The sequence below is a fragment of the Cucurbita moschata genome, unplaced genomic scaffold (assembly GCF_002738365.1).
Source record: "Cucurbita moschata cultivar Rifu unplaced genomic scaffold, Cmos_1.0 Cmo_Scf00021, whole genome shotgun sequence".
NCBI classification, from domain to species: Eukaryota; Viridiplantae; Streptophyta; class Magnoliopsida; order Cucurbitales; family Cucurbitaceae; genus Cucurbita; species Cucurbita moschata.
Genome location: NW_019268537.1, coordinates 1,371,991 through 1,392,984, shown reverse-complemented (window position 1 = coordinate 1,392,984; position 20,994 = coordinate 1,371,991). Strand labels below are relative to the sequence as shown.

General features: G+C 36.3%; 3 protein-coding genes and 1 long non-coding RNA gene across 5 annotated transcripts in view; 3 read left to right on the top strand and 1 right to left on the bottom strand.

The window, feature by feature from the left end:
• Positions 1–9,355, top strand: part of LOC111458900 (intron-binding protein aquarius-like) — a 12,686-nt gene extending 3,331 nt beyond the window's left edge. Inside the window, exons 4-14 of the mRNA XM_023101755.1 lie at positions 477–563; positions 641–793; positions 877–1,034; positions 1,673–1,907; positions 2,182–2,292; positions 3,379–4,437; positions 4,558–4,818; positions 5,937–6,122; positions 6,322–7,476; positions 8,051–8,389; positions 8,560–9,355. Coding sequence (XP_022957523.1) covers positions 477–563; positions 641–793; positions 877–1,034; positions 1,673–1,907; positions 2,182–2,292; positions 3,379–4,437; positions 4,558–4,818; positions 5,937–6,122; positions 6,322–7,476; positions 8,051–8,389; positions 8,560–8,913 — 4,098 coding nt within the window. The 3' untranslated portion in view covers positions 8,914–9,355. The remainder of the gene's footprint in view (positions 1–476; positions 564–640; positions 794–876; positions 1,035–1,672; positions 1,908–2,181; positions 2,293–3,378; positions 4,438–4,557; positions 4,819–5,936; positions 6,123–6,321; positions 7,477–8,050; positions 8,390–8,559) is intronic.
• A 409-nt stretch (positions 9,356–9,764) lies between these two features.
• Positions 9,765–12,416, top strand: LOC111458902 (zinc finger HIT domain-containing protein 2). 2 transcript variants are annotated; one of them, XM_023101759.1, is made up of 5 exons: positions 9,765–10,009; positions 10,109–10,181; positions 10,273–10,426; positions 10,634–10,675; positions 10,913–12,416. In XM_023101759.1, exons 1-5 carry the CDS (start codon positions 9,936–9,938, stop codon positions 11,794–11,796), a joined length of 1,227 nt encoding a protein of 408 aa, XP_022957527.1. In that variant the 5' UTR covers positions 9,765–9,935; the 3' UTR covers positions 11,797–12,416. The 2 variants fall into 2 exon arrangements, with proteins under 2 accessions (XP_022957527.1, XP_022957526.1); XM_023101758.1 differs by having other exon boundaries at positions 10,904–12,416.
• A 1,064-nt stretch (positions 12,417–13,480) lies between these two features.
• LOC111458904 lies at positions 13,481–14,394 on the top strand. The gene is made up of 3 exons (XR_002713200.1): positions 13,481–13,680; positions 13,783–13,846; positions 14,044–14,394. It is a non-coding gene; the product is annotated as an uncharacterized LOC111458904 (long non-coding RNA).
• Positions 14,395–15,428: 1,034 nt separating this feature from the next.
• LOC111458901 (U-box domain-containing protein 44-like) lies at positions 15,429–18,848 on the bottom strand. Its single transcript, XM_023101757.1, has 3 exons — positions 17,796–18,848; positions 17,421–17,721; positions 15,429–16,878 (listed from the first exon to the last, which is right to left on the bottom strand). The coding sequence occupies exons 1-3, from the start codon at positions 18,540–18,542 to the stop codon at positions 15,449–15,451; spliced, it is 2,478 nt and encodes an 825-aa protein (XP_022957525.1). The 5' UTR covers positions 18,543–18,848; the 3' UTR covers positions 15,429–15,448.
• Between the last annotated feature and the right edge of the window lie 2,146 nt (positions 18,849–20,994).

Sequence of the window (20,994 nt, the reverse complement as noted above, 5' to 3'; positions counted from 1 at the left end):
AAAAAAAAAAAAAAAAAAAAAAAAAAGAAAGAAAGAAAGAGACCGTATAAGAATTGCTCAATTATATCTTTAATTTTATGAGAATTGAAAGTCTCAAGAATACTAAGAACGCTAATCCAATCAAAAAGGCAATTGACAAACTAATGATCGGTAATATCTAATATGGCAATCTTCCTTGCACCTAATACACAAAATAGGAGAAGTCGAAAAACTGAATTTGGACTTAATCTGTTGTGTTTACTGTTTACAAATTACAGCTCATAATGCAAGAGTATATAAGGAGATTTTTCCCCTCCAAATTGCTTTGGAAAGCATAGGGCCTGTTTATGCATGTCAATGTTACTATTTACCTTTAATGAAATGAAATAAGCTAGTAGTCAATAATTTTTCTAGGCTGGTGACCGTGTTTCTGCCAACATCTCCCTGTATTTTTCTTCTTTTGTATCTTGTTGATTTTTGAAAACTAACTTCTGCAGAGCTTGGAGGATGAGATTGTCAGTGAGACTGTATTGAGAATAGCAGGCCTGCAGTCTTGGCACAGTTTATCTTATGGCCGTTTTCAGGTATGACGTGCTCTGTTGCTAATCTTTTCTTGCCTTTGGAATGTGTAACAACAATTTTCTCTACCATTAATCTGCAGATGGAGCTTTGCCTTAATACTGATATAATTAAGAAATGGAAAAGGATGATAAAGAGAGAGGCTAAAGAGTTTATTAAACGAGGGGAAGTTTATGATCCACTGTCAACTCTTGAAGTGAAGTTTTTAAGAAACCTCATTGAAGAGTTCCTGGAGGTTGCCTGTCTCTCTCATTTAGATTATTTTTGTAATTTTTGTGCAAAATCTTGACTACTATTTCTCTTATCTTTTGGAACCAGGTTTTGGATGGTGAAGTGTTCCCTCAAAGTAACTCAGGTGATGAAAATGATCGATTTGTTGCCAATGGATTGATAGATGGAGACAATGCTTGCATTTTGTATTGCGAGAGGTTCATGGAGTTTCTGATTGACCTTTTAAGTCAACTCCCTACAAGGAGGTATACTTAACTGCTGTGTCCACGATATTACATCCTTTGTTTGAATTTAAATCTTGATAAATGGAATTTTTCATAGTTTAATTTTTGATGGATCGATGTGCAGTAGGTCTTAATATTACTTGACCAGTTATGAAATGATAATTTATCCTCTCTCTCTCTCTCTCTCTCCTGAGATCTGTTAGCCTTCTGCTGTTGTTGTTGGATTTCTCTCTATTATAGTTGACCTTCAATAGCTTTCCTTTTGCCCAAAAGTTGTTAATTTTATTTAAGTTTTATTTTCCCCCAATTTTCTGGTGAATAAACTACATAAATGGACTCTATGCGTATTGTGGTAGTTATCTCTGCATAGTGATTTTTTTTATTTTCTTTATTTTGTTTGTTTTGATGAGAAACAAGAAATCTATTAGAGAGGGCCAAACCAAGGGCCACAAAAAACAACCTAAGGGTGAGGGTAGAGAGAACCCCGGCCAAAATCTAAAGAATGAGTGCCTTCCAATTGCATATTGGATTTGTTTTGTTGATCTACTTAAATTGATTGTTGGGGCACTTGCTTTAGTTACATTTTCATGATGATTTTTTTTAAATGTTTATTCTTTTAATCATGTTTGTCTCTTTTTTACCCTTGTTGGACCATTCAGATTCCTTCGACCTCTTGTTGCTGATGTTGCTGTTGTTGCCAAATGTCATTTAAGTGCTCTTTACAAACATGAAAAAGGTAAACTATTTGCTCAGCTGGTTGATCTGCTGCAGTTCTACGAAGGATTTGAGATCAATGATCATGTTGGAACACAGTTGACGGATGATGAGGTTCTCCAATCTCATTATGACCGTGTGCAATCTTTTCAGCTTCTTGCATTTAAGAAGATTCCAAAGGTTAGTTTCTAAGTTGATTCAGAAGCAAAAAGGATGTTTAGCCGTGCAAATGTATGTTTCATTTATTCCTTTTCCATCGTAAACAAATAATACAATGATGACTAAAACATTAGTTGCCAAGGTACAAGAGGGTATGACTTCTAAAGTGCAATGAAGTAAAAGGCATATTTAATTTTTTATTATTATTCTTTTTACTAATTCTGTTTTTGATACTTTTAATTTAATTTTTAGGTATGGCTAATGTATTTATCACTCTCTTCCTTCTTTTTTTTAGCTGCGGGAACTCGCATTGGCCAATGTTGGTTCAATTCATAAACGCGTTGACCTTGCCAAGAAACTATCTGTGCTTTCTCTTCCAGAGCTGAAAGATTTGGTTTGCTCTAAGGTCTGTGAAATACCTGACTCTTAACTGCTATTATTCTGGGATGATAAAAATATAAAATTGAATGATGAGTTGATCGTTTTGTTCATATTTCCGATTTATCAGAAAGAAGGAACTTATCAACTTCAATATCGCTATCGTTGGACACATTTCATAGTTTTTCTATACTTATTTTCAGATAGGGACACCCCCCAACCTAGGGTAAGGATTAATAAAAATGGCGTATGATTAGGGAACTGTGATCAATCCTGCATGAAAATGTAATGGAACAGAAAGAACTTTCCCTTTGTCTATTATACAATAGTTCAAAGCTAGGAAAAAGATTTGCATATCGTTTCTCATTTCGTTATGAAGTGTGCAATTGATCTTTTGAAACTAGAATCATTTAGTGTGAAGGCAATATTCAGGTTATAATATATTGTTAGGAATTCTGTTTGGGTAGAGGTTAGAAATATTTTTAGGATACTGGAGGTATATTACTCTTGAGTTGAGGTCTGTAGTAGATGGTTATAAATAGAGGGATAGATGTACGTGAACGATGGTGCCTAATAGTTCAGCTTGTTTACTCGAGGGTTGGTTTCAAGCTCCTCTAAATTCTTGGGGGCAGTTTTTTGTATTTCCTTGTTCTACAAATTCAGTATATTTCTTTGGTTTCTATCACGTTATTGTCAACTTTTTTTTCTTTGGGAGAGAACCAAACTTTTTTCCCAAAAACAATAGGATATACAAAACAGAGGACAGGGCATTCGTTCGATGGCCAAAGGCGCTTATGTAAAGCTACTTAAATTGGTAAAATCCAAGAAAGATGTATGAAATACAGAAGTTCTTAAAGGAAAAGGTGCGATAAGAAGCTATAGATCTTCCTAAATGGAAAGACCATCTGTAGTCACTTTCATTTTCCCTGAAAGAATATAAGATTCAGGGAAATTATGAAACGTACCATAGAGAACTCTTTTATTTTCTTCTCACCCTCATTTGTTTTTCACTTATCTCTCATTTGGTTTCCTTTTTGTGACAGTTTGCTGCCAGCTTCTAATAACAAATAATTTTAAGCTCCTTTTTGGCTAAAATTTTGTGTTGTTTATGCAGCTCAAGTTAGTGTCAAAAGAAGATCCTTGGTCGGATAGAGTTGATTTTTTGATTGAGGTTGTTGTTTCCTTTTTCGAGAAGCAACAGTCTCAAAAGGAAGCCATTAATGCACTTCCACTATACCCAAATGAGGAGATTATGTGGGATGAGAGTGTTGTGCCAAGCATTAATTATTCGGGGGAAGGTTGCTTGGCACTTCCAAAGTTAAATTTACAGTTTTTAACGCTCCATGACTATCTTCTGAGAAATTTTAATCTCTTCCGCCTGGAATCAACTTATGAGATCCGTGAAGACATTCAGGAAGCTGTACCCCATCTCCTTGCCTACATTAATAATGAGGGACAAACTGCTTTCCGTGGCTGGTCAAGAATGGCTGTGCCTATTAAAGAATTCAAGATTACTGAGGTAAAGCAGCCAAATATTGGGGAAGTCAAGCCTTCATCTGTAACGGCAGATGTCACTTTTAGCATTTCTAGCTATAGAGCCCAAATAAGATCTGAATGGAATGCTCTGAAGGAGCACGATGTTTTATTTTTACTTTCTATTAGTCCTTCATTTGAGCCTCTAAGTTCAGAGGAAGCTGCCAAGGCTAGTGTTCCTCAACGTCTTGGCCTTCAGTGTGTACGTGGATGTGAAATTATTGAGATTCGTGATGAAGAGGGAACTCTGATGAATGACTTTACTGGAAGAATTAAACCGGATGAGTGGAAGCCTCCTAAAGGGGAATTGAGAACTGTAACTATTGCTTTAGATACAGCACAGTACCATATGGATGTCAGTGCTATTGCAGAGAAGGGTACAGAAGATGTTTATGGGACGTTTAATGTCTTGATGAGGAGGAAACCGAAGGAAAATAATTTTAAAGCTATTCTGGAATCTATCAGGGATCTTATGAATGAATACTGTATAGTTCCTGATTGGTTGCATAATATACTTCTTGGTTATGGGAATCCTTCTGCTGCTCAATGGTTTAACATGCCAGATCTTTTGGAAACAGTAGACTTTAAAGATACATTTCTTGATGCCGATCATTTGAAAGAATGTTTTCCAGATTATCAGGTTAAACTTTTTTCTACTTTTTATTTAAAATGATTTCTTAAATTAGTGAATTAATATCCTTGCCTCTGGTGTATATTATCAAAAGTATCTGAGTCTAAATGTATATGTTCATTTGTTCAGGTCTGTTTTACAAATTCAGATGGCGAGGAGATTTTGCACCCAAGTTCCCCTTTCCGGATTAGGCTTCCTAGAGTTCTTAGAGGTAGCAATCATGCCCTCCCGGAGAATAAGAAGTCTTCAGGCATTTCAAAGAATGATGTAAACATGATGGATTGTGCTGAGAAGGAGAAGCTTATAGTTGAGGCGTATACTCCTCCTGACCCAGGTCCTTATCCTCAAGATCAGCCAAAACAGAACTCTGTCAGATTTACTCCAACACAGGTTCTTTTTCAACTTTTTGCTCATCCTTTTTTTGCTCTCCTTTTTTCATGCAAAACTATTTTTACAGCTGTAAAGTGTAAGACTGTTGAAAAATTCTATTTTCTTGGATTAGAGCAACCAATCAATTATATGGCTTTCAATATTGTTGCTACCTGCAAAAGAAAGAAACAAAATTATTTTTTATCAAGATTATTGAAGAATGAAGATTATTCAATTTCTTAGATAAGATTTCTGTTTCAAATATGCTCCCACATAAGCCTTGGAGGAACTCCTTTGATCTTTTAGGAGCTGCAAACTAATAGTTAAATATGGCATATACCTTCTTCCTCCATGAAACTGAAAAACAGACTACTCAGCAATTCTTTGGAAAAAACTACATCGTCTAAGGCTTAAATATCTGTACAAGTTTCTCCCTTAGACTTCAGAGAAATAATAGGAATTTTAGGGAGGTCCAGAATTCGGGTGAGTTTTGGGAATTCGCAAGTTTAATGCTTCTTTGTGGACAGCGGTCACTAGACATTTTTGTAATTATGGTCTTAGTTTTGTTCTTTTTTATTGGAATCCCTTTTTATAGCTAGCATGGGGCTCTTGTTAATTTTTGGCCTGTATGTCTGTATGCCCTTGTGTTCTTTTAATTTTTTTTTTAATGAATGTTTAGTTTCTTACCCAAAAAAAAAAAAAAAAAATGCACATTTAAGAAAATGATAAGTTCTAGTACTTAAAACTGGATTTCCAATTTGTACATATCACAATGAGTTTATAGCTGGCTCTTTCATGAAATAGACTTTTCACTAATATATGGAAAAAAAATGGGATTCTACCAAATCATTCCTGCAAGAAACTACTCCATATAAATTAGTCGTGGTCGAACTATAAGACTTGGAAAGTGGAACTCAAATTATAAGTCATTTTGCATTACATTTCTTTAAACAAAGTTATTTATTTTTTTGATGTGCATTTAATTTTCCTGTCCTTGTGTCGATTTTATTTCAGGAATAGGGAAATTTGGTGTTATGGAATGCATAATATACACATGGACATCGTTTCTATTAGAAAAGTTGGTGGAACTCTCTATTTGAATTATGAGACTAACCTTGTTTACTTCTTTTTAACTATAGGTTGGAGCAATCATCTCTGGTGTTCAACCTGGATTAACCATGGTTGTTGGTCCCCCTGGTACTGGAAAGACTGACACAGCTGTTCAAGTTCTAAATGTTCTTTATCACAATTGTCCATCACAGAGAACATTGATAATCACTCACTCAAATCAAGCTCTGAATGACCTATTCGAGAAAATAATGGAGGTAAATGAAGAAAACTGAACTGTTACTATCTTATAATTAATTAGGTCACGCCCTGTGAATGAGTGTGAATGTGTGTGGGCACTACGGTGTTCATTTTTGTATACAGTTCATAATTTAAGCTATCATGGCGCATATACTTTTGAATCATATATTTGTATATGTATGTATATACTTTTTCTGACCTCGCTAATGATCTCAGAGAGATGTTCCTGCCCGCTATCTGCTTCGCCTTGGTCAAGGTGAACAAGAGTTAGCTACTGATCTTGATTTCAGCCGGCAAGGGCGTGTCAATTCGATGCTTGTGCGAAGGTTGGAATTGCTGAGTGAAGTGGAGAGGCTGGCAAGATCTCTCCAACTCCCTGAAGACGTTGGATATACTTGTGAAACTGCTGGATACTTTTGGTTACTGCATGTGTACTCACGCTGGGAGCAATTCATAGCCGCCTGTGCTGGAAATGAGGATAAATCAAATTTTGTCCAAGAGAGATTTCCCTTCAAGGATTTTTTCTCAAATTCACCAAATCCAGTTTTCACAGGTGAATCTTTTGATAAAGATATGCGGGCAGCTAAGGGGTGCTTTCGTCATCTTAAGACAATGTTTCAGGAGCTTGAAGAGTGCAGGGCTTTTGAATTACTCAAGTCTACAGCTGATCGTGCAAACTACTTGATGACTAAGCAGGCAAAGATTGTTGCAATGACATGCACTCATGCTGCCCTAAAGAGGAAAGATTTTCTTCGGTTAGGCTTCAAGTATGATAATTTGCTAATGGAAGAAAGTGCACAAATATTAGAAATTGAAACTTTCATACCAATGTTACTTCAGAGGCAGGAAGATGGTTATGCACGTCTCAAACGCTGCATTTTGATTGGTGATCACCACCAGTTGCCCCCAGTTGTGAAGAATATGGCTTTTCAAAAGTATAGCCATATGGATCAAAGTCTGTTTACAAGGTTTGTCAGATTGGGTATTCCTTATATTGAACTCAATGCTCAAGGTCGTGCCAGACCAAGTATAGCCAAGCTTTATAACTGGAGATATAGAGAATTGGGAGATCTTCCCTATTTGAAAGAGGCAGCAATCTTTCATAGAGCAAATGCTGGGTTCTCATATGATTATCAGCTAGTGGATGTGCCGGACTACCAAGGTAGGGGTGAGACTGCCCCTTCTCCTTGGTTTTATCAGAACGAGGGGGAAGCTGAATACGTTGTTAGTGTGTATATTTATATGCGTTTACTTGGGTACCCTGCAAATAAGATATCCATCTTGACAACTTACAATGGGCAGAAGCTTCTAATCCGAGATGTTATTAATCGTAGATGTGTACCATACAACTTCATTGGTGCCCCTAGCAAGGTATCTCCAAAATGGTTCACTTTATTCAAGCAATTACATTATTTGTTGCTTATCGATTCTGAATTTTTTAATCAATGGAGTCAGTATCCTTGTACACATCTTTTTTAGTTTTCTCAATTGCTTAGTTACTACGTAAATATTTGTTGTTGGTCTTTTGATTTGATGGTTTAACAAAACAGTCTATGACGTGGATAAACTACCGTTTCTTCACCTGTCATCTTATTTTTGAAGTTTAGGGTTCTTCCAAGACAAAAAATAAAAAAATAAAAAAAATAAAAAAGCACTCCAATGGGTACCCTTGAGTCTTCTCTTTGTAACAATCTCTATTGGTGTAAACGTATGGCTCCTTTTAACAACTGCAGCCTAAACTCTCTTTTTAACTAGTTGGAGAAACCATTTGTATTTCCTTTGTATGTGCTCATCCTTTGAATCATTTCATAAATACGTTATGTAATATTCATGGGGCTGAGCAAGTGCCTTGCGTTCCTTACGTTTGCATACATCTACTCTTAACTTTGCTTCCTACATATCTGTAATCACTTGTTAACAGATCATGTTTGATATTTGAATCTAGGTGACGACAGTTGATAAATTTCAAGGTCAGCAGAATGATTACATATTACTGTCTCTAGTTCGAACCCGCTTTGTGGGGCATCTTCGTGATGTTAGAAGATTGATTGTGGCCATGTCTCGTGCTCGACTTGGTTTGTATGTATTCTGCCGCCGGTCTCTGTTTGAACAATGTTATGAACTGCAGCCCACATTTCAACTTCTGCTTCAGAGGCCTGACCGACTTGCTCTCAACTTGAATGAGATAACATCTTACACAGAGCGTAATGTTGCAGACACTGGTCCTGTTTACCAGGTGAGTGGTAGTGAGGAGATGGCCAGCATTCTGGAACAGCTTTATCAGGTATTATCACAAACTCATCGCTTGTTTCAAATAGCTCTTGAAAAAAATGTTCTTGTGGGTTTAGTAAAAAGCTTATTTTGAGTTATTTAGATCATCAAATGTGATTTTTTTTTGTGTTCTTATGTAATTTGTGTGTTAGTCATGCGGATTACTGAACTTTTTCCCTGCAGATTCGGATCAGCAGCCACCAATATGATGGGTATATCACACATCCGGGCGATGACATACAGCAAAATGATGTTCCTGCGCAAAATGATATGGATACAGAGCAAGCCAATAATGGTAGTGTTTCAGACACCACCATGGAAACTTCAAAGACCGATGGCCTTGCAAATGGTACAAATGGAGATTCTTCAATTGAAAATGGTTCAACTGGGAATGAAGATAACGACGCTAAAAAATACGGTGGGTCGAAGGAGGAGCCTATGCTCGAGGATAGTTCGACTAAGAACGAGGATAATGAGACGGATAAAGATGATGGAAATACTGTGCTGCAGGAAAGAACAACTACAATGGAAGAATAATTTGGTTTGTTACCTCGTTGACGTAATTGGTTTCTGAAACTTGAAAAATACGATTGACATGACGACAACGTCGTCTCAACCGCCTGATGACATTAGCAATTTTAGAGAAGAGGACTAAACACTGATAAACTTGTAGGCGATCGAAGATTCAAGACGAGTGAGTTTTGAGCTGATCAGTCACTCTACATCTTGTCATCCGAAAGGCATATCTTTGGTAGAAACACGGTTTTGCAAGGCTGCTAGAGATCGCTCGACAGACCGTCCTCAGGGAAAGAAGCCAAACTGATTTTGTGATTGAATCTCATTTCTAGGTGTGCTCAATATTGGGGGTATTCTGTGGATTTGGATTGTATATTTAAGCCTTTCATGTTCAGTAGTTTCAAAGGTTTTTGATTTTGTAAAAAAGCTTAGCTTTGAGGGTTAGTAGAGATTATAATTATAATTATAATATAATTTCCACATAATTGATACAAGAAATAATTATAATATTCATGACGAAAAATTAGTGATTTTAATTATAAATTTAGTTTTTAAAGTTTTAAATTTTGATATTTATGTATATTTTGACCTTTCAACTTTAAAAATAAAAAATTTTGCCTCAAAATTTTTAAAATTTTTAAAATTTATGAATTTATTAGATATAAAATTTAATTTTTTTATATAATAAGTCTTAATTTTAAAAAAAAATCAAATTTAAGCAAGTTCTATAATATATTTATATATATATATATATAATTTAAGGAATGATTAAATGTTTTTAAAAAAAATTAGAAATCATATATACTCAAACTTATTAGTATTATAAAAATATTTAAATAATTGTATTTTTCCAATTTTAAAATTCACCAGAAAATGATTCTAGAAAGTAGAGAGAGAGAACCCCAAGGTTTATGCTACCACTGAACATTCCGGTCTTAGGGTAATCGCCATTCCTTCATCTTCTCCTCGTTTCCGTAGCGCACCTTCTGAGTACTCGCCGAATCCGTTGAAGCTTTTTTTTTTTTATTATTCTTCTTCTGGATATGGAGGAGGAGATACGAACCTCTGTTGATTCGTCTTCTTCCGTCAATCTTCCTTTGCGGACCATCTGTCATGTGTATGCCTCTCTCATGGATTCATCTTCATGATTACTGCGTCAAATTTGTTTTTCTCAATTTCCTAATCTCATCCTTTTCGATTTCGAATGTTAATGCAGGTGCCACAAGCAATTTTCACAGTATACGTGTCCTCGTTGTAATTCTCGGTACTGTTCTCTGCAATGTTACAAGGTTAGTGGAAAAAAAAACCATGCATATTTTGGTCATCGGAATATTATAGTTTCATTGAGTTTATTTACTTGAATTGTTTTTGGGCTTGCAGTCTCATAGTAATCGTTGTACCGAATCCTTTATGCGAGAAAATGTTGTTGAGGAGCTGCGGCAATTGCGGACGGATGATAGTACTAAACGGAAAACGCTTGACATTTTGAAAAGATTTCATTCGGAAGAGGAAATGGAAGGCTTGGATGAGGATGGTATGTTGAAAAAGTTATTTATGTTATAAGTCGATTCAATTATTTATAATAGCGGTGATGTTAAAAGATGTACTTTTACAATTTCTAGTTAAGTGGCAATTGATGAAGTGATTCTTTGTGAAGCTATTTTAACAAAGTTTTGTCCTTAAATCTTCCAACAGCTTATTATCTGCTATAACATGACTAAAGACTTTTTGTGTCTTGCAGATTCAACTTTATCTGAGGAAACTATTGAAAAAGTTCTTGCAGGTACGTTCCTTGGAATCACTCAGAAATCATTTATTGTATAAGTCTTGATTCTACCTGAATTTCTCGATCGGCCTTCTTCCAATGCTTTGGAACAGATTTTTCAATTCTTCTATTTTCATGATGTGTACTCATCCATGGGGTTTCTACAAGTTAATTTTTTTAGTTTCGACTGTCTCCAGATGTTAAATCATCTGATTCGCATTGATGAACATAGATTTTTATTCCTAGTTTCTGCAGGTGACCAACTCAGTTTTGATGATCTGTCTGCGGAGGAGAAGAAACGTTTCTTAAGAGCTATGGCATCAGGAGAGTTGAGCAAGATGATTGAACCTTGGGAAGCTTGGTGGACGAAACCTTCTGCTAGAACCATATCTCTGAGCAAAGAAGGAACACCACTTGTTCAACTCCATGCTGAGCAGCAATCGACAATTTCACTAACAAGTGGAGTAGAAGCGAACCAATCAAGTGAAATTCCTCGAGGACCCAATACCCCATTACCTCTGCTTAGCAAGCTTAGTTCTGCAAAGCCATCACCTCTGTTGGCTGTTCATCTGGTTGATATCATCTATAGTTACTGTTTTACACTTCGCTTGTATAATGGAGACTGGCAGTCAGATGCTATAGGATCAGCTCTGGTTGTTTTGAGTGTCTCCTCTGTCTTGGGCCAAAGTGGTCAACCAGAAACAGTTCTAGAAGCCCTATCATCTTGCTTGGAACAAACCTGCTCCCCCGCTTATCGACACGTGGGGGGTTTGCAGCTTGGATTGAGTCTTATCGACGATGTTGCAATCCTGCTTTCTCTGGGCGGTCCTGCTTTAGTGTGCTTGCTTTGCGACTTGCAGAGGCTTATTCAAGCTGGGGAAAGAGATTTGAAATCAGAAAAGAGGAGAAAAAAATCTAGATGGTCAGACATAGGTACTAAGCTTAAACACGCTGACAGGAAGATCTTTTTCATCATGTGCTGGGTTCACGAGCAGCCAAGTGAAGCTTGGTCAACTTTGGAGAACATTGTGAAAATGGAGAAGAGTTCAATAATGGAGTTTGAGAATCATAAAATGTCTACAAAAATGGATAGCAAGGCAAAAGGCAGCGATAAAGTTTTGATAGAGGAGATAAAATGAGAATCGTGTGCAAACAATGTGTATTTGTTGTGTATTATCTTTGCCCTGGTATACATTAAGGATCCATTATGGCTTGGAGATCCTATTTGAAGGGTTTTGGATAGCCTATATGCTCAATCCTTGGAACAAATATAGAGAGGGAATGCTACAACTACGATATGAGTGACTGTTGTAATTTCTCAGGTGCTAAAAAATACATCAAACAAGCTCTTTCAGGGGCCCTGTCTCTTACAACTTACAGACAGTCTACCACAAGACCTATACTTCCTCAGAAGCCTCCTTCAATTACTCAGTGCCTCTCGTCCTGCTATGCCCAACTGATTGGCAAACAGGCGGTGGATTCAATCTACAAGTATTTCTATCACTTGCTCGTCTACAAACAGCCCATTACTTCTCTCCTTTGGTGCTTGATTATGACCATTTCCCTTCTTCCTTTGACAAATTTGAATTCAGTGAAAGGTCTGTTTGCAGGCCTATTAGCTTTATAATAGCTTATGAAACCACAAAATATGGACAATGAAGGTAATTTACATTCACAAGATATGATAAAGATATTCCTTTCATCCTTCTCTGTTTATGAAATATGGATCTTTGGAAGTTATATAGTTGGTGATTATTTCTTAGTTCCATCTCTACTACAGAATTGAACATGAGAGTTTCTTCTGAACATTGAACATGAGAGTTTCTTCTGAACATGAGAGTTTCTTCTCATCCAGCTCTTTGCTACAAAATTATCAGCCAAAACCCGGTGCTTAAAACGTCCCGACGCCAAAACCAGATAGGATAATAAGCAAATAAGATAGAAACCTACAATAAACAAAACTTTTGGCCAAAAACTGGCTAAAAGACAGAAGGCATGAATTTTTAAGCTAATGATAGAAACAAGGTAGTTGGCTTACTTTATTTGGATCTTGTAGTTGTCTTACTGACAATGCCATCAAGTTTTTCTTTCAAGGGACAATCTCTGACTGTTTCAAACAACCATAAATTGAGCACAAGTTTTAAATAGGCATCCAACAAGAGAGGTTCTTCTGTTCTTTCCTTTTTTTGCTCTGTTTCTTCATTACAAAGTGATTTCATGCACTTGAGAAATGGATTGCACCACTGTAAGTTACAGAGGGCTTTAGTTAATGTAATATATATGGGCTACAGACCATAGAAGGATCTACATAATACTACACACTTTTTTAAAAGAAACGAAAAGATAAGATAAGGGGAATATATTCAGTATCCTATAAACAGGAACTTATTCTTGACACAATGCTAAGAATGCACAGATTCTCACTACAATGAGAAAATGGAAAAAAGAAAAGAAAAAAAAACCCTCTCAGTCATGTTGTTCACACCCATTTCAGCTCGGTGAAGTTCTAAATGTTTTATCACCTAATATTCCAAAATTTGTTTGTCTCATCAAGGAAGAATCTTCCTGGAATGGCCCAAGCTCACCGCTAGTATATATTATCTTTTTTGAGCTTCCCCTCAAGATTTTTAAAACGCGTTTACTAGGGAGAGGTTTCCACACCCTTATAAAGAATGTTTCGTTCTCCTCCCCAATCGATGTGGGGCCTCACACTTTCACTTAGAAACTTCTGTGGGACCTCACACTCACTTGGACACCTCTAATCTTTGTTCTACTTTCTTGAAGAGTGGAGAATGTATGAACTTAGGTGTGAACATACTCTTCATCATGAATAGCAAGATTCTCTGTTAGGTAAAGTAAGCACTTTCTAAGCATATATAGGCAAGCAATATATGGGTTGTTCATTGAAGTAGTGAAACCTCACGGCCACTGATTTGTCTTTCTTCTGATGGCTTGTGAAGACGCAAAGAACAAAGAGTGCTGCCATGTAGCAGCAGATGTTCCAAACCAGCCTCAGCCATCAGGTTTTTTTCAACTCTTTTCTTGTGGTTTGTGTGTGTGTGTGTGTGTGTGTGTGTAGATGGGGAAAGATTCTTATGTAAATCTTGTTTCAACTCACTTATCAGAAAAAAAGAGTTTTCGATGCCCACACACACAAAAGAAAGGGAACAGAAACTTCCTTGAAGGATGGTAAGTGTAGTTCTCAACCACTGTTCTTTCTTTCTGCAGTTTCATTGGTTACAAGTTTTGGTTCACTTTCGTAAGCACTCTTTCTGATTTAGTGTAAGAATTCAGGAAGACTGTCTTTTCATTGTGCAGATGCACATGGTTTTATCTGTTTACTGTGTGTTTCATAAACTAGTAGTGATTTTCAAAATTCTCTGCAGCATCTTTGCTTTGTGCTGTTGCTGGATTTGTGATGCTTGCTTTGATGTTAGTGTGACTGTGTGATTAACATCAGCAGCAGCAGGATTTACGCTATATGCATAGCCAACAGACAACTATCTAGCAATTTTACTGTTTAAGACATGACTGGATGACTCGTGTGATGTGATCTATCTCAAACCAAATATTAGCTGAACACTTTTTTCTCTTCATATTGTATTAGTTCTTCCAGAACTCAGGCAGCTGTTCATATTTTCTTGTGACTTCCAACCTTATAAGTTTGAAGTCAATGTAATGAGAAGTGAAAACATGTGTAATAGAGAAATTTTCTCATCCACAAATGGGTTACGCCTCACCAAGCCAAGAATGGAATTGATTATCCAAAGTATGTAAAGAACCAATCTAAAACGATTTGTTTTCTCGATTACGATGGTATAACCGAGCAATTACTGGATCATTGAGAAGCAGTTTAATGTCACCCAAGGCAGCCCAAATCTTGTGGTTTAGGAAATCTAGAACAAGACTGATGGAATAAAAGGACGAATTTGATGATGTTCTTAACAAACTTTCGTGTTTAGACATTTAAGTGGTTGCGTAAAGATCATTGTTTATGTAACAACTCAAGTCCATCGTTAGTAAATATTGTCCGTTTTGGCTCGTTATGTATCGCTGCCAACCTCACGATTTTAAAACGAGCCTGCTAGGGAGAGGTTTCAACACCCTTATAAGGAATACTTCGTTCCTCTCTCCAACCGATGTGGGATCTCAAAATTCACTCTCCTTGGGGGCCCAGTGTCCTCGCTGGCACACCGCCCGAAGTTGGGCTCTGATACCTTTTGTAATAGTCCAAGCCCACCGCTAGAAGATATTATCCGCTTTGGCCCATTATGTATCGCTGTCAATCTCACAATTTTAAAACGCGTCTACTAGGGAAAAGTTTCCACACCCTTATAAGGAATGTTTCTTTCTCCTCTCCAACCAATGTGAGATCTCACACAACGAAATTACCTTAAATTGAAACACCAGCTCTTGTCCTAATTGCCTGAGGTCCTTCCGAGAGAGACGTCTTTTTAACAATAGTTTCAAGATAATCTAATGAATTCCAAGTGTTGTGTGCCGCTCTTCTATGATAAGCCAATCTAGGAATACAGAAGTTCCAGAAAGGGATGTCTTTTTCAACTCTTTTTGTACTTCAAAAGTTGTAAGAACTTGCAAGTATGAATTCACATTCGTATTTCAATGCAAAATCTTTGGAGGAACTGAATAAGTAAAGCCTAATGCATCCTTAACTACAATGGTTTATGCTGATCAAACTGGACATGAATGTTCAAGGACAAAAATCATGGTATATATATATATATATACATATATATCTATGCTGTTAAAATTTGCTCACAGGTACCTAAATTATTGAAGTTGAAATAGCTCCAGCTGTTGTAATACCTTTGCGATGGCTGATTCCAAGCTTGAATCCCCTTTCCTGGATAAATCAACAAGCACTGACCAAGCAGTTTCTCCATATTGGACTCCATGCTCCTCTATTCTGAATATTCTCTCCAGTATCCACAACGCTTTCTGTTGAGCCTCGATGTCGCCTGAGCCTAAAACTTTTAAGATGGCTTGAACTCCACCCATCTTAACTATGTACTTGCTTCCATTGTCACAAATTTCATCTTCCAAAAGCGTGGTAAGAGCACTGAGGACGGCTTCATCTACTTCCCTTTCTTTTCCTTCCAAAATTTGGATCATGGGAGGGATTGCAACAGCCTTGACCAAACAAAATGTGGTTTTTATGAAGCATTGCCTTCCATGAACTTCACAAACTGAATCTTTTGAGTAAGGAACACACAACCATCTTGTAGTCCGGGACTTGCTAAGAGAGAGCGAGTTCTGCGACAACTGCGCTAGTGAAGTTGCTGCTTTGCACTGAGCAATGGCTGACTTGCTTGACAGCAACTTCACCAGTAAAGGAATTACCCCTTGTTCTGCTGAATGAAGCTGTAATTTCCTATCAAATGGATTCGTAAACCGTACTAATAAACCCGCTATGCTTTCCGACAACAAAGATACATAAACATCTGAATTATCTAAGCTGGAGTTCATGATGGATATCAAGATGGGTAGGAGGTTTGCTTTTCTCAGCATATCTGTTGCTTTCTTTTGAGTTACAGAAACATTACTCAGTATACCAACTGCATAGACCCTTTCAGCTTTGCAACTTGTAGAGGAAATTATACTCAGAATTACACTGATTTGGCTCTCTTCTAGCTCTTCTGGTGCATCTTTGGATAAAGTATAGAGCAATTTCAAGGCACTGCTCTTGATCTTAGTATTGTTTTCCATCAAAAAGGGAAAGAGAAGCTGGATTGCACCACTCTCCACCATATTTATCCTAACTTCAAGCGCACTGGAATTAGCAACAATGTTATTCAGTGCTTGTAAGAGGTGATTCTGAATGACTGGACTTGATAAGTTCAGAAGTGAGAGCATTTGCAAAGCCATTTCATGGTTCATCAGAAATGACTCTGATTCAGACATCCTTGCAAGAATTGCAGCTGCAGGTTCTCGAAGAGTCATAAGCACAGAGGTTACAGAGAAAAGGAGTTGAAGCAATGAAATGACCATCCCAGAATCAATCAATCGCTGGACATTTTCGTTCAAGGCTGAGAGGCTTTGCAATGCGCTTAATGCTGATAGTTTAGCTTCAAGCTTTTCAGTACGGAACATTTGGACAAGGGGTTCAATTGCTCCTTCTTCTCCTAGTGAGGCTTTGCTTTGTTTGGTGTGTTCCATCCTTGATAGTCCCGTTGCCATAAGGATCTTATTCATGTCAGAACCTAAAGACATGGAAAGCATTCAGCATAGATAGCTCATGAATTTCTTAACCTTAAAAGCATAAATATCATTCTTTTTATGAGCTAGAAATCCAGTTGTTTATATCTAGAAGCGAATTTGGATCCTCGAGCAATCTAGATTCCTTGTGAGAGGGATGTTCGATGGACACTAGAATCAACCACATACCTCTAAATTTATATGATATCATCCACTTTGGACATAACTCTCATGGTTTTGATTCTAAAATCACCTAGAAGGCCTGTACAAATAGCGATAGTATCTCTCACTTGTACATTTACGATCTTCCCCTTATCTAGTCTATGTGGGACGTTGGTCGCCCTGTCAAGCAAGACGCTTTTAACTTTGCAACGATATGATTATTGTATTGAACCCCACTAAATGATAGACATGATATTAAGATAAGGCATTAGTTCTTCTTAACCGAGCTACTATAATTGCTCCCGGGTGTCTAGTCTAGTTCTCAAAGTATGTTCTGAAAAAATAAGAAAAATACATACTAGTTGGAGTTTTTGCTTCATTTTACCTTCTTTCAAATGCTGTACCATTGGCTTAAAATAGCCAGCTTCTGCCATGTGGAGCACATTCTGGGTGTTCACTGACAATACATTCAACAATTTCCTTGCATTACAGGAAGCAATCTGATCGTCCCCATTCAGAATGGCAACCAACATAACAATACAACCCTGAACTCTGCCAAGCCGGCGCCTTACATTAACAAGATCACTGAGTTCCAGCAACAGCCCCACAGCTTCCCTCCTCTCCTCCTCGTCCCCAGCCAAAGACTTGACCAATGTTGACAAGGCTCCCACATTTGATATCAATCCCTGCAAATTATTGTGGTTCAGTGGACTGAAAATAATGGATTCAAATCAGATGCAATAGTCTTGTGGTGTTCTACCTTGCTTGCAGGACTGTTCCAAACAAGGTACCTAAGTACTTGAATGATTATAGATTGATTCGCTGATTTGCTAGAATCCATACGATTCAGCAAAATCGAAACGATTCCCTCTTCGTTGAGCCATTCATCATCAACATTTTTACTATGTATCAACTCTTTCAACCCCACAACTGCAAGCTTGAATTCATCATCATTTCCATACTTGAGATGATGTGCAATGTCACAAACTTTAGTGCTAATTTGTTGTTCTTCAATCTCTTCCACTCTCAAATCACATACGAACTCTGTGGTTCGACTCGAAGTTGAAGTTGAAGTAGGACTGCAATTCTCACTAAACTTCATGTTCATCAGTTCCTTGTGCAACTCCCCAATCTTTGCTTTGAATTGCGTAGAGACCTCAGCAGTAGCAAACAGGACAAGGCCCAAGGACCGGCCAAGATCATGGGCAATAGACTCAACATGTTTCACCTTCTGGTTGGGGACATTTATCAAACACTTGGCGCGCATTATCTCCTTCTCAAGGGATCCAACAGCTTTTCTGATTGATGGGGTGTCCATGATCTTGTCATACTCCCTCAAATCACTGAAAATTGGTGGGATTCTTTCCAAAACAAGAGCTAATTCATTAAACATCTCCTTTTCTGTTTCAGAACTCCTGGATATGGAAGCTAACTCATCCGTAGACGCTATGATTCCAGAGATAACCTCAGAGAAGGTTCTGTTTTCGATCTCCTTCACCTGTTTCATCTCTCAATTGAGTCTCATGAACAACAAAGAACAGAAATACACAGAAATGCTCAAAAGGGTCAGTGGTGAATTCAAAGTAGAAGAGGGAATATAAAGAAACAAGAACAAGAAGAAGAAGAAGATTAGAAAAAGGACAGAGAGTTGCAGTTAAATGAGTAGCTGTAGGCATAAACTTTGAACTGGAAAACGTAATAATAAACGTTAAAGGCATAGTGTTCTGTGGGGCTGAGGACATCTTTGGTGCTTTTTGGAGCATTGGGAAGGAGGGATCGGATAGGAGTGGCGGACGGCCGTGTCGCTTGGCCAACTCCCTTTGTCCGTCCCTTGCACGTTGGAATGAAAACGACTCACCGTTGACCAAGTCTTTTTTATTATTTTTTATTTTTTATTTTTTATTTTTTTTATTCTTTTATTTTCATCAGTATTTTGACTTAATTTTTTATTTGGTTTAAAATTATTTGCATTTTGCATTTAGTTTTTATTTAGTTCACTGATTTTAAGAGTTCATTTTTAGTCTCCGTTTTAATTTCAAGTTAATTAATTAAATATAATTATATAAATTTTAATTAATTTTAATAGTGATGAAAAAAGTAATAAAAATTGATTTAATTATTTTAAATTAACTAATAAAAAATTAACATTAAGAACGAAAGTGAGCCTTGTAAAAAATTTTTAAGGGGAATATGTAAAATCTCAAAATTCAGGGGCAAAAGTATAGTTTCTTGAAAATATAAGGACCATATTAAAATTAAAATACTTTTTTTTTTTTTTATAAAATATACTTGGTACAACTACCATCTTGAATATATATATATATATATATTACAAGAAATAATATTATTTTTAATAAAGTAAAAAGAATGATTTGTGTAATATGATGTCACTATAATATATAAAAATGAATTTTTAATTAAAAGGAAAAGGCAAAATAAATTATAAAAGAAAAAAAAAGCTTAAATTTCTCTTTCATTTAAATTAAATTGATTTATATGTCCCTCTTGATTCATATAATATACCATATAAATAGACTTCAATATATTAATATTTGCAACCAGTTTATAAATTTTATGCTTTGATTTCCACTAAAAAAAATTTATAATTTGACAAAAATAATATTTATAAGAAGTTTGAGTTCACACGTTATTGACTATAAATTAAGTCTTATTCGTCTTTGTCGTTCTTTAATAAATTCAACATTCTCTAAGACAATCCAAATGGATGTTTATCTATGCTTTGTCTATACACGAGCAAATTATAAATTATTAGAAAAAAATTGGATTAAAGAAAATATCGTTTTTTTTATTGAAATAAGAATCGAGAAAAAGATGGGAATAAATATTTTTAGAAATAATCTATCCATTAAATATTTATGAAGTTAATATAATTTCAGTCCGACAACAAAAGTACCTTAGTTTAGCTGACTTATCATTTTTTTTAAGATCGATTATTTAAATTCTCATACCCCACATTTGTTGTACTAACAAAATGTGTTTTTTTAACACCTTACGACACGACTTGGATCGTGGGGTTTCGATTTACGTAATGAAGCATGTATGAAAAGGTTTAACACGAGCAACAAGAAACAAACGTTTCGTTGATATATGAAAAGAAAGAACGAATACTCGTTATGTAACATTCTACTACGAACTTCTTGAACCAAGAAGTACTTCGTAACGATATCGTTTTTAGTTTTGTGTTTTTAACACTAAGCATAATCCTCTTTCGTTACCGGGCTTATTAGTGGTCGAAAATGGCTCAAACTGTTCCATTAAAGGTGTAATGTTTGGATATTAATGTTGTGTAGCATATGATGAAGATGATACCCTTTTAACTCAGCAGATGATAGCTGCAGAAGGAAGAAATTCTCATGTTCTACCAGAAACTTGCTGTCATGCATTCCTTCTCTTTTCCAATAAGCTTTGTGTGTCCCATCTCTTACATCATTTTCTTTTCGTTTTTCGGGATATTTGTAAATCCTTATCAAATAATGAACCCAACCATAAATTTTTTGTGTTGGGTTGGTTCGAGTTGTTCGGGTTAGAAGTACAACTCAATGTCAATGTATACAACTCAATAGATCTTTTAAAATTAACAATAAATTCGAGTTGGTTCTGTTCAGCCCAATCTAGTTTTAGGAGAGCGGACAGGAATCAACCCAATCCACAGAATCTTCATTTATTTGAATCAAACTCAACCCAAATAAGCTCGTAATCCAACCAAATTTTTGGAGTGATTGGGAGTTGGGTTGATCGGAAATTTAGCCTATTTCATGTTAACTTATAGGGTTAGGGAACAGATGAAAAGGCATACATGATGAAACAAAAAGCGATAGTTTATTATTTGATTGAACACAACAAGAACAAGAACAGTGAAGAGTAGTAGTAGCAAAGGAAGCTGACTCCAAAATAAACTCATGGTTTCTAAAACTTAACTATGCAGTAAAGCTTATTAT

Bases quoted from the DNA above. Each gene is read 5' to 3' on its own strand.
- LOC111458901 (XM_023101757.1), bottom strand. From the start codon at position 18,542: ATGAAACAGGTGAAGGAGATCGAAAACAGAACCTTCTCTGAGGTTATC. The intron at 17,722-17,795 runs GTAGAACACCAC...AATAATTTGCAG, and splicing joins GGAACAGTCCTGCAAGCAAG to GGATTGATATCAAATGTGGG. The intron at 16,879-17,420 runs GTAAAATGAAGC...CCATGTCTTTAG, and splicing joins GGTACAGCATTTGAAAGAAG to GTTCTGACATGAATAAGATC.
- LOC111458902 (XM_023101758.1), top strand. From the start codon at position 9,936: ATGGAGGAGGAGATACGAACCTCTGTTGATTCGTCTTCTTCCGTCAAT. The intron at 10,182-10,272 runs GTTAGTGGAAAA...TTGGGCTTGCAG, and splicing joins GTTCTCTGCAATGTTACAAG to TCTCATAGTAATCGTTGTAC. The intron at 10,427-10,633 runs GTATGTTGAAAA...TGTGTCTTGCAG, and splicing joins GGAAGGCTTGGATGAGGATG to ATTCAACTTTATCTGAGGAA.